The sequence below is a fragment of the Micropterus dolomieu genome, linkage group LG01, assembly GCF_021292245.1.
Source record: "Micropterus dolomieu isolate WLL.071019.BEF.003 ecotype Adirondacks linkage group LG01, ASM2129224v1, whole genome shotgun sequence".
NCBI lineage: Eukaryota > Metazoa > Chordata > Actinopteri > Centrarchiformes > Centrarchidae > Micropterus > Micropterus dolomieu.
Genome location: NC_060150.1, coordinates 10,658,797 through 10,671,268, shown reverse-complemented (window position 1 = coordinate 10,671,268; position 12,472 = coordinate 10,658,797). Strand labels below are relative to the sequence as shown.

The 12,472-nt window shown below is 40.8% G+C and overlaps 1 protein-coding gene across 1 annotated transcript in view; it reads left to right on the top strand.

Moving 5' to 3' along the window:
* Window positions 1-9,781, top strand: part of mrpl39 (mitochondrial ribosomal protein L39) — an 11,333-nt gene extending 1,552 nt beyond the window's left edge. Inside the window, exons 2-10 of the mRNA XM_046056464.1 lie at window positions 1,191-1,397; window positions 1,670-1,809; window positions 2,968-3,067; window positions 3,334-3,401; window positions 4,644-4,756; window positions 4,972-5,037; window positions 6,086-6,239; window positions 6,773-6,820; window positions 9,615-9,781. Coding sequence (XP_045912420.1) covers window positions 1,191-1,397; window positions 1,670-1,809; window positions 2,968-3,067; window positions 3,334-3,401; window positions 4,644-4,756; window positions 4,972-5,037; window positions 6,086-6,239; window positions 6,773-6,820; window positions 9,615-9,689 — 971 coding nt within the window. The 3' untranslated portion in view covers window positions 9,690-9,781. The remainder of the gene's footprint in view (window positions 1-1,190; window positions 1,398-1,669; window positions 1,810-2,967; window positions 3,068-3,333; window positions 3,402-4,643; window positions 4,757-4,971; window positions 5,038-6,085; window positions 6,240-6,772; window positions 6,821-9,614) is intronic.
* Window positions 9,782-12,472: the final 2,691 nt, after the last annotated feature.

The window sequence follows — 12,472 nt, the reverse complement described above, 5'->3', positions numbered from 1 at the left end:
ATAGAAGAGCAACTTTGACTGAAATAACCACTCGTTACAACCGAGGTATGCAGCAAAGCATTTGTGAAGCCACAACACGCACAACCTTGAGGCGGATGGGCTACAACAGCAGAAGACCCCACCGGGTACCACTCATCTCCACTACAAATAGGAAAAAGAGGCTACAATTTGCAAGAGCTCACCAAAATTGGACAGTTGAAGACTGGAAAAATGTTGCCTGGTCTGATGAGTCTCGATTTCTGTTGACATTCAGATGGTAGAGTCAGAATTTGGCGTAAAAAGAATGAGAACATGGATCCATCATGCCTTGTTACCACTGTGCAGGCTGGTGGTGGTGGTGTAATGGTGTGGGGAATGTTTTCTTGGCACACTTTAGGCCCCTTAGTGCCAATTGGGCATCGTTTAAATGCCACGGCCTACCTGAGCATTGTTTCTGACCATGTCCATCCCTTTATGGCCACCATGTACCCATCCTCTGATGGCTACTTCCAGCACCATGTCACAAAGCTCGAATCATTTCAAATTGGTTTCTTGAACATGACAATGAGTTCACTGTACTAAAATGGCCCCCACAGTCACCAGATCTCAACCCAATAGAGCATCTTTGGGATGTGGTGGAACGGGAGCTTCGTGCCCTGGATGTGCATCCCACAAATCTCCATCAACTGCAAGATGCTATCCTATCAATATGGGCCAACATTTCTAAAGAATGCTTTCAGCACCTTGTTGAATCAATGCCACGTAGAATTAAGGCAGTTCTGAAGGTGAAAGGGGGTCAAACACAGTATTAGTATGGTGTTCCTAATAATCCTTTAGGTGAGTGTATATCCTGACTTTAATCTAATATGGGTCAAAAGCCCAAACCACTGGAGCCTACATTCCCCATAATGCAACTCCATAGCATCTTTGGTGCCTGTGCCTACATCTCTCAAACTCCACATGAGAAGACATCGTTATGACATCATCAGGGTTGATTTCTCAGACTTCACAAAGAGAGTAGCGCACTTCATGTCAACGCTTGGACATGTAATCATTAAGTCATAGTAACACCGATTACTACGAGGTGTCCACACGTAGGTGGGAATTTCCAATTTTAGTGATGAGAGAATCCTCTGCTGTATTTTTGGTTCCTCTTATTCCTTCTGCATCTCTCTTTTCTGCTTGAATCCATCCACCCACCCTCCCCACAGGCTTTGCATCTGCCGCCACGGCAGTGCGTCCATCGGCCGCTGAGGTCCGCAGCCAGCGCAACGCCATCTTCTCCAGAGAGCAGGCCAGGCAGAGAGCTTTGTACCCTCGCGTTGAGAAGATCGAGGTGTCCATGCACGGCCCGGGGCTGGACGGTACAATGCTCATCATGAACAGAGGAATGTCCACACCACTGAGCTGTGCCAGACGTGAGTGAAAGGGAGTGTGGGTGCAAGGCTAATCTCTTTGGGGATGCAGGAAATGTGTGTGATTCCCATGATTGTATAAAGGAAAAAATCTGGAATATTTTATTTAATTTTCCCCAGATCCAACTGTCCTTGAAACCATTTTCAGTCCAGTTAACTATCTCTGTAAAACACAGTCCACAATCTGAGACCTCAGACTCATTGCATATATTAATAATCTATTGCTTCATATTTTACTTATGTCGCTCTGAGATGAACTCCTCTGTTTCCCTCAGACTTGACCGAGCATCATGTGACCAACTCTGTACTGGCCCTGGTGGATGGGAAACCGTGGCCTCTCCACCAGCCCCTCACCCACTCCTGCGCCCTCACTCTGCTCACATTTAAAGACAGTGACCCAACGCTGGTCAACGAGGTACTTCTAAAACGCAAATAATTTTCTTTAAAATGATTTTAGATTGTCTTAGGCGTGAATAATCTCCTTTGTGCTTTAGGAAATTGAGAAAATGAAAAAAAGTCAAGGAGTTGTACACATCTTCAGGTGAAGTAGGGGAGAATGTGAATATAATGAGAATGACATTTCATAAATTAATATCTGTTATGTATTTCATAAGTTGTGCATGGGTGCTCTACAGCAGACCCAGCTTTAGTGAGCCTTTTTACTTACTTTACTTGCTATGTCTGACCTTTTTTCAAGTCTATCTTAATACAGTACTCAGTGTGATTTCTGTAATTTTTCCTCCCGTACATGCAGGTCATAAAACGATCTCTTCCTAATGCGCTTCTAATTTAAGCGATTGGGGACAAAATTCCCCTTTTGTGCTTCCATTGACAGTGTGTGCTTGCTTTTATTATTTGGTTAACTCAGGCTGCTGGATGTCATATTTGCTTTAAAATACATTTTTGCACAGATCACCCATCAAGTACGTTGGAATTGTTTTTAGAAAGGTTCTCTTTTCAGCCAGTTTGGACAAGAAGGACAATTGCAGCAACCAATAACAAATAAAATGTACAAATGGGCTTGGGAGTATTGTATGAAGACAGACTTGGAAGGAATTGCATTTTTGGGTAAGAAAGTGAGCTGACTTAGTTATGGAAAGTCTGGGAAAAGTCACGGAGGTTTACAGAAAAGGGAGAAATGTATGTATCCTGTGGAAATGTACTTGACAGACACTGAAGTCGGTCCATTTGGAGTGGTATATGCCAGTATATCTGCCCAGATTTATATGAATCCAATTGAAGGTGTTAAAGCCACCATCTGCAATGTGTATCACCTACAGCAGAACCCGTTTGACATCAGGCATTGGCTTGAGCTTTCCAGCTATCTTGGGTCTCAATAATTCCACACAAGCCCAATAAATATACTGTATACACTGATTACACAAAATATTATGAACATCATCCTTAAAGACTTTTTGCACAATCCATACCTCAAGAGTCTCAAAGCTTTAAGAATCCTTCTCTGTCATCTCTTTTTTTGATCAGTGTAAATGGCCTTAGGAAAATCAATTTGTGATATTGTGAAAAGAGTTTGGGTCATTTAACGTGTCCTCATGTCCCCCATACCCCCCAGGCCTATTGGCGTTCCTGCGCCGCCTTGCTAGGCCAGGTACTGGAGACTGCGTTCAAAGACGACTTTGCTGTGGAGCTGCTTAGCACACCAGAGGTGCCAGGTATAGCAGCTTCTCTTTGTGTCTCCAAATTTACCCTGACCAGCCATCAGACACTTGTAGACTTTACCTTTGGTCATTACATCACTGAACGTTCTGCGCTACACTGCCAGGAACTCTTTGAGGCAGAACTCAGATGCAGTGTTTGGTCTTTGCTTGTTGTTTGTTATATTTCTGTAAAAACAAATGATTTAGTTTCATTAAGCATCATTCTTGGGATGTTTATTTCATTTATTTATTCTTTACAATTTTTATGTGTTTCCCTGCAGTCACTTCAGGTGCTTTCTGTTGTGATGTGGTGCTTGACCCTCAGCTGGACTCATGGACTCCCTCTGAGGTGTGTGTTTGTCAAAGGCATAGTCAAGCCTCTGCTGTCATTACTAAGCAAATATTTTCTATTATCCATAAGCAGGTGCATGAGCTTTATTTTGAAATGTTTTGTCATCCTTTATAGAATGGACAAAATTACTGGGACACCAACACATTACTTTTATGACATCCTGTTCTAAATCCATAGGCATTAATATCGAGTTGATCCCCCCCCCTTGCAGCTGTAACAGCTTCCACTCTTCTGTGAAGGTTTTCTACAGGATTTTGGAGTGTGTCTGTGGGAAATGTTTCCCATTCATCCAAAAGAGCATTTGTGAGATGATACTGGACGAAAGGGCCTGGCTCACAGTCTCCAGGGTTGAGGTCAGGCCTCTGTGCGGGTCAGTTGAGTTCTTTCACACCAAACTGGGAAAACAGTTTCTTTATGGAGCTGGCTTTGTGCACGTGTCATATTTAACAGGAAAAGGTCAAACACAAACTGAATAAAATTGTGTGCTGTAGCAGAAACATAATTCCCCTTAACAAAGACCACACCATTAAAAAAACAGCTCCAAACAAATGTTTTAGGCATGGGGTGTCCTTGTACTTTTGTCCATATAGTGTATCTTTAGCATAAAAACATCCTGTTTACCAATTTATTCTGGTAGCAAGTTTCAAGTCTGGTGTAACTGTCTACACTACTGCTGCAAGATGAGAATTTTAACTAGCAAAAGCTGAAGTTGAGGTGATCTTCCACCCAAAATCTATCTTTTCAGTATCAAATATGTGTCTGTTCACGGACAACAGAGGCTGTGGTCAGCTAGACTTAAGTTGTTTGAAATGGATTCCAATAGTGATCAGATTTTACACTGACAAAGAAACTTCTCAGGCACTCAGCTTCATTTGGCCTAAATGTCATTGTTTTTATGTCAACGCCCTCCTTTAAACTCTGCCTAATGCTGTCTTTAACCACATTTTATCAAAACTGAGAACATTAAAGTCTTGTTGGGTGTTTAAAGTATCTCATATACATTTAAATATTTATTTTAACGTGTGGGTGTGAAGGAGGGAGAGCTGGTGAGTGCATTTTTATTATCACCTTTTGAAGTGAAGCCTCTATTTGTCACCAGCAGTTGCAGGGGAGGAATGATTCAGAGCTTTTATTTGTTGGTGTGTGCCTTAATTTACAGAACTCCTGTATCTCTTACTGTACCTGATCTTTTGTATGTGAGATGCTTTTGTGAACCAACATGGCTGTTTTTCTCTCCAGGAGTCGTTGCGGTCTCTGACCCGAGGGGCTCAGCAGCTGATCCACCAGGACCTGGCCTGGGAGCCTTTGGAGGTGGCGCCCTCTGTGGCGCTGGAGGTCTTCTCACACAGCAGGTAGACTGACTGCTCAGTACTGTCTACCACTGATACTCTTTCACAGCTCCTTTCACTGCTGTCCCTCGGTTTCTGTACCTTTCTCTCGCTTCAAACCTCTGTCCTTCTTATATCTCTTTCTTTTTGTTGTTCTTTGTTTCCTTTCCCTGCTTTGTCTCTCCCCAGTTTACTCAAGAACACATGATGACTATTGTTTTGTTATCTCTCTCTCCCAGGTGTAAACAGGAGGAGGTGGAACAGAAGGCAGCACAAAATCCCAAAGGCACAGTGATGCTTAACAGGTAAGTTTTAATTCACACATTTTGGTTTAAACCTTCATTTCCCACCTACATGTTTTCAGATTCCTGTCACCCCAGTATGTATTTTGTACATCTCCGTCAATCATTTACATCAGTGGTCACTAATAGGCGGACCGCGGTCCGGATCCGGACCCAGCCGCTGTCCTCTCCGGACCACCGACCTACAGCAGATTTATTATTGAGACTTACTACCTCGTGACGGAGAGTTTCTATTTTAACCCGCGCAGCTTTTTTTACTGTACTGGTTTAGCAGACCAGGAAACTCACAGACCAATCGCATGTGCTTCAGTCGTCTCATGTGACGCTGCTCAGCCAATAAAATGTGTGCAATTTCGATGCTTGCAAGTTGAGTCCGCGAGATTCACCAGAGACGTTTTGGAAACACACACGAATTGGAGAGACGAAAGGAAAGACGAAAAGAGATTTCACATGGCTTTTATTCAAGAATGTACAGATTTTTATGTGTACATTCCTCCCACGGGCAGTTCAGAACCAGATTATCATAGATCATAGATCTCCAATCCTAGCTGGCAGGACAAGCTAGAGCTCACGTTTCTCACTGAACAAGAGAAGGTAGGGAGGTGATAGCTCTACAAGAGGGAATGAAAGAGGAGGCATTACAGCTGTTCATTTGTTATGATTTGTTGAGTGTTTATTATAAAATTGTTTAAGACTACACTTCATCAGTTCAAGCTTCACTTTTTATTAAATTTTTTTTCTAAAAATTTGGCACTTTATTTTAGTTTACTTAAATTTAGAATTTATTATTAGAGTAGTTATTATTTATTATCCCTCCAGTTTGATGTGAGAACTGACATAAAACTGACATGACAACTGACTGAAATATTATTTGATTTGACAGTCCGTTGTTGACTAAAAACATATCTTGATACAACTATACGTTATGGTACTGAATGATAACGTAAGTTAGTCGTTTTGATGTTCCGGACCTTTGCTCCGGGCAATTTTCTCTATCTGGACCTCTTTGAATTATAATTGAATACCCCTGATTTACATCATCATTTTGTAGATGTGGTGACCATGTGCTGCTGAGTGTGGGCCCCCTGGTGGCCAGGACAGGCCTGTGCTCCCAGTATGAGGTGACTGCCCTCCACAGCCTGGGACAGGGACCCTGGGGCCTCCACCGTCGAGCACAGGGCCTCTCCCTGCCTCTGCAGCTGCAGGTAGGGTCGAGTGTGTGTGTGTGTGGATTACAGTGACTAAATACTTTGAAGGCATCCATAAAGTTACGCTGATGACGCTGTATCTGTGATCGCACTTGGATGAAAACATACATTAAAAACATTTTTAAATACTGTGGATCTCAGTCATGAGTTTTTTCGAACAGGGACCTGATTTGGTCCGGCAGTGTTTTAAATTTCACAGAAAACTGATTATACCTAGATGTCTGCGGCATAAAAAATGTCAAATTTATAAGTGAATCTGTTCTTACTTTCACTTTAGACAATTACAGGTTTCACCAAGAAAAACACATCTTTCAAGTTATTTTACCTAAATCAAAGTGATTATTTAGCAGTCAGCAGAGGTTTTCCTCAAGATGAACCAGGTTTTGCCAAGGAACAGATCATATGACATTTAGTTGTTCAACATCAAAGCTTGTCCTGTAGAATAGCACAGAAGTGTTTGGCACAGTAAATGCACTTCATGCATCAGTGTCTACATGTGCCTGGTAGTCACGTTGTCTTCCTCTCTGCAGGCTCACCACACAGTCTGGAGGAAACTGAGGCAGCGGGCAGAGAAACTGGTAAGAAAAACAGAAATCTCTGTTTTCTACCTCACACACTCATCCAAAAAGCAGTGACATCAAAGCTGAAGCACTCAGGCCTACTTGGAGAACGAGGGCCGTTCATGTTTAGGGGCAGTTCTCTGGTCTAGATGATGGATCCTTGTCCAAATGACTGCCTGCTCCACATCCAGCCAGCTTGCTCCCAGGCTGAAGTCATCACTTCACATTTCAAGAAGTAGCCAGAGGATAGGATTTAACGCTGCTATTTTTATTGCTTTGCATCTGTATTTAAAAAAAAAAAAAAAGAAAGCGACAGAGCGGAGACACAGCGTGGGTTGGAGTGTTCAAGAAAAAGCAGGTCTCATCGTCGTCATGAAGGACAAACTGCTGTTTTCTGAACTCGACATCAAAGACACAGACGCTAACTCGAGATCCAAGAAAGGAGTATTTTTAAATCTCTCCAGGTTCAAGGCTTTTTATTCTAGACGTTGTACATCATGACACTCAGATGGAAGTTGAATGCGCTCTGTCTGAGCTTAAGTTAGACTGGAGCACCAAAGGAGAAGCATAAATTCTTCAATTTAAACTAGGCTACGAGTTAATTTTGGATGGAGCCATCTAGGCGAAATATATTTTGCTACAGCCTTTCTGGCATTCTCTGAGCACCACTGATTGCGTAATGGGGGGGGGTGCTCGTTAATAGATACTTGATTTGGCAACCGATAGCATAATGTGCTCTGTGGCCTACATTTTATTTTCACAGAGGTTTGGCTATTTAGGGAAGTGAAATATGACTTTATTAAAACAAAAGTATGGACGTCAGAGTTGGACCGACATTCAAAGAGGAGGATCTTTGGAACACGTTTTACAGGCACAGGATTAGCATGCAGAGCTGCTGCAGGAGCTACAGGACTTCGATTTTATGGTCTTAGAGGACACTGTTCCATATTATCACCTGACACACTGTTTGCTGTTTTGAGTGTGTGCATGTATGATGTTTGTAGAGGGCAGCCATCCTGTCTTCAGTCCCATTTGTTTACAGAGCACCACTACCGCTAATCCGTAAAAGGAGCTGTAAACTGAAACAGGCCTTCTGAAGGACGTTTATACTGCAGTATTTTAAGTATATGTTGGTAAACAAAGCCTAATGCACGTAATATTCTTCTCTTCAACAGCTCACGCTGGTAGACAGAAATCATTTAAGACCACACGGATGTTTTCAATGTTTCTATAAACCCACAAGACTCTGGCTTGTCTCTTCCTCATGTGGAAAAACTGCCAATGTTATTATCAAGCTGCTTTAATGAACAGCTGCAAGGAATGGACTGAAAACACAATTTGAAACATGGGCTCGTATGTATTTCAGTTAAGAATCTTTACTCATTTAAGAATAGTTCAGATATCTCAACTTTAGTATTACTTTTGTCGTTGGCCATAATTTACCAAAGACATGTAAGAAGATTGATATGTACCTTCTTGATTTTTGAAGCCATTCTTGGTAAACTCTCCTGGAATCTGTTCTTAACTTGGAAAAACTGCATTTTTATACTGTGCATCGTCAGGCTTGGAGTAACTTACAACAACATTTTCATTTGGAAAGACTTCCCTCATGTCAGGTATTCAAACGCCACATTCAAACAATGTTTGATTACGCTATAGATTACAGCCTGCAAAAGACTGTGTAGTAGCAGGTAAGTACTCGCCAAGTATTTCACTGGTACGCTAATTGTACAGTAAAATAAATAACAATTTGTTAAAAATAGTTAAGCCTCTCTCTTTCATGTGCCTCACACCATATTTTTATTTTATGTGAATCTTGTAAATAATGTTAATTATGTGTGTCATTATCTGACTGTGTGGTCGCTACACTATATTACCGTTTTGGGAGATAATTTCAGTTTATTCAACTAGGGTCTTCGTTTTTTTAAGCCATTATTTCTATCATTTATGATAACACAAAACTCTCAGACGTAATTATGTAGCTTTGGGAGCAAAGCCATATCACTGGGCAGTAAGGCAGTTAAAGAGGTTGTAAACTAGCCTCCAGTTTATCCAGATTATCTACCGCTTTATGTGGAAGTAAAATGTTGCTAATAATCACTCATTGTACAGGAAAAACTGTACACAGTAGCCCAGTAGGTCAAATTTGAACCTGGCAGTCGGTCTTTAAACTGTTCTTATTATACAGTTTGCCTTTGTTTTTTCTTCGGAATAAGTTTGGAAGAGAGAAATGTTTAGAGTCCACCTGGCTTGTATTACTATATCGGCTAAATCTTGTTGATTTAGTTGGATTAAATGTTTCTAAAGTGGATACTTTTTGCATCACATCTGCAGTTTTTAGCATGGATTATATATATATTATAAATCTTTCCCCAGAAAGGCTACAATACAACTTTTCCGAGACTATTTTAAAGAGTTATTAATGTTGTAATTCGTCCTATTGTAAAGTAGAGAGGTTTGTTTTATTTTGTCTACCCTCTGTGTGTGCTTACCATACAGAACTCGCCAGAAACAGGTTGATTAAAGCAGCGACCGTGGGCGGACGCATTTTGTGAGCCGGCTGCAGGCAGTAGGGAGGCATGTCTCCCGTCTGCCTCCAGCTGGAGCTGAAAACATGGCCGCCCACGCTAGCCAACAGATGCCTCCCCACAGAAATGTCTATTTGAAGATTATTTTAGGTTGTTTCTACTTTATCAAACCTTCACCGAAGACAAACAGGTTAGAGAAGAGCATGTAAAAATTATTCAAATAATTGTTAACATGATCATTAACTATTATGTGGCTTTTTCTTTCTTTTCTTTTTTGCACACAGGTTGAGTTGTCAAGACCCGAAGAAGTGAATCCTTCTTCTCCTACTGACTCAACTCCACCTCCAATCAGCCAGTAACGACTTCGGTGTAACCTTCCACACACATACACACTTTGACATATGTCTGATTGTACTATTTGTTCAATAAATGTTGAAATGTGTCACTTCCACTCTTGCTTAAGAAATCTCTAACAAATTGAAGGGAATTGTTTCCTGTGACGCCGTTTTCATACAAAACACAAGCGTCATTCTTGCGTTGTATGTGTGTTGAAAGAAAGATTTAACACTCCAGGGCGGGGGGGGGGCCGCTTGGGTTAACTGTTCAGCTGATCATGGGCATGTAGAAGTGTGAGAGAGGAGTGAATATGGAAACGCATGGATGTTGTGTCAGCAGTTTGCTTAACAACAAAAGCAGAGTGTGTGTATTGGCTGAAGGTCGGGCAGCAGTGCAGCTGTTGTGTCTGTCACTCATCAAACAGGTGGCTCTCAATCCTCAGTGTGTTTAGAGCAGAGTGTGAGAAAGTGTGAGTGAGCCTGAGGTTTCGAACTATGAGGCAGTTTCTTCTTATTTCTTTCCCCAGGATTCCAGGTGCTTTGACACATTAGACACAACACTTATGGTTTCTGCCAGAAATCTTCCATTCCTTCATCCAACAAATTCCTGCTACAGTATATCAATGTGTATAGATGCTGTAAATGTAGCTCAGAATCAGACTAAAATTACTTTTAGTACCACTTTGTAATAAGACACCTTTAAAAGAAGTGTTGTAGTTTGTTAATAATTATTCACTAATGCTTTGTTCATCAGATATAAGAAATGAGTACAGTTGGTTTGGATGCAGAGTATATTATTATCTAATAAACCATCAAGTCTGCAGTTGTTAGTCATTAATAAAGAGTCATGGGTTTTTAACTTTCTAATAAGCCATCAATTCTGAACAAATGGTAATATTGATAAAAATAATACATTGTCCCCTTTATTTGATCAAAAGAGTTTAGTAGAGTTGAAACTATTTATTATTAACAAAAATTGACCTGATTTAATATCTATTTTCATAATCAATGCTAAAGTGATTTTTGGTTTTCAATGTAAACAAACAAGATATAACATGCTAATGACGTTCTACTTTTGGAGAGGACTAGGTTAGGTGCTTCCTCGTTTCCAATCTTTATGCTAAGCTAAGCTAATCGACTCCCATGGCTAGCTTAAGACAAAGATATGAGTGTGGTATTGATCTTTTTATCTACCTCGATAAAGCTCACAAAATATCAAACTTTTCCATTAACTTTTTAACCTTTTGTATAGCATCACAACCTAAACACTTTATAAAGGATGTCTTATTAGAAAAATTGCTGCAAATTTTTGCATTTCATTGTTTTTGATAACACAAAGCTGTTAGCCCACCATTTGTGTAATAGTACAGGTGGCTACTGACAGCTGGTAATGTTTAAAGACCCCCAATGACGTAAAGAAAATTGAGCAGCACCCTCAGACTGTTCACCCCTTTCCCCTCCCCCAGTTGTACATTACAGAGGCCTCTGCCAAAACAGAGCAAAACCCCCTTTATGTTCAGATTATCTAAGGACTGTTTGATCGTTCTGCTTCTCAATGAAGATGAATGCTTTTTCCTGCATTTAACCGCGGACCAACTGTATCAGGCACCATCAGGAGACAGCAGAAGATTGAGCAAAGCCTCTGGCCAGAGAAGTTAGCCGCGGTGCAGCTGTTGCTCCTACTCAAGCATCCTACGAGCACCACAGCCCCCAACACACACTGACAATGTGTGAGACACACCCAAGGACATATGCCTCAGCCTTAGAGCCAGTCGCACCACCAGCACAAATTGAGATATTTGAATCCCTGCCCTGAATTCCTCGCCGCTGTAGTGCTTTGGAGATGTTGTGCTTGTCACGCTGCAACTCAAACATGATTAAATTTGAATAGCAACTAAAACACTCTGGAATAATGCATTCCTAGAAATTAATAAATAATGTGTTTTTGTTCTCCATTTGATTTAGAAGAGCAATATTTTTGCCTGTTAACAGTGAATTCACCCCAGTGGTTCCTTCACTTCATTTTATAGTGGAAGGACTGACTGAAAGCAGTCGAAATGTTTGTGAAGTATTGAGACAGAGTCTTAATGTTGGCCAATCCAGTGTTCAGTCTTAACCCTTGCTTAATCAATAGTAATTAACTGGGGAATCATTGATCTGCAGGACTCGACCTGCTGATTAGTGGACGACACCCGCTCTACCTCTAAGGCAAGACATCTTTATTTATATAGAACGATTCATACATGAGGCAGACTCACTGTGCTTCAGATAAAAACATGTTTTATATATATAAAGAATGCATACAATGACATTTAAGAAAGAATAAAATAAAAACAAGACATTTGATCATTTAAAAATAATTAAAATAATGTATGATTTAAAGCGTAGTGAAAGTTTGTTTGACACTTTCTACTATCCCCCTGGTTTGTCATCATGCCGCGACAATTACTTGACGCATATCCTCACTCAGCATAATACGAGGTTTGTATTCTAGCAGAAGGCAGTAGTGAACATAAACATTTTTAGTCTGCTTTTAAAAGTCAGAGCAAGTCTCAAATATTCTGGAAGTTTATTCCAGTTTATTTGCTGCGCAGTAGCTAAAGGCTGCTTCTCCTGACTCTGGGGACAGTTAACAGACCTGAGGGTTGTAGAGGGTTCATATTGTAAAAACATTTCAGTGTATTTTGGCCCTATACCATGTATATATACCCTATATACATCTTGTTTTCAACATAGGAGTTGTCTCTAGGCTTATTGTGCAACTACTGTCACTTGTCAGTTTCCCTTTACTTCTTTGTGATTGTCCA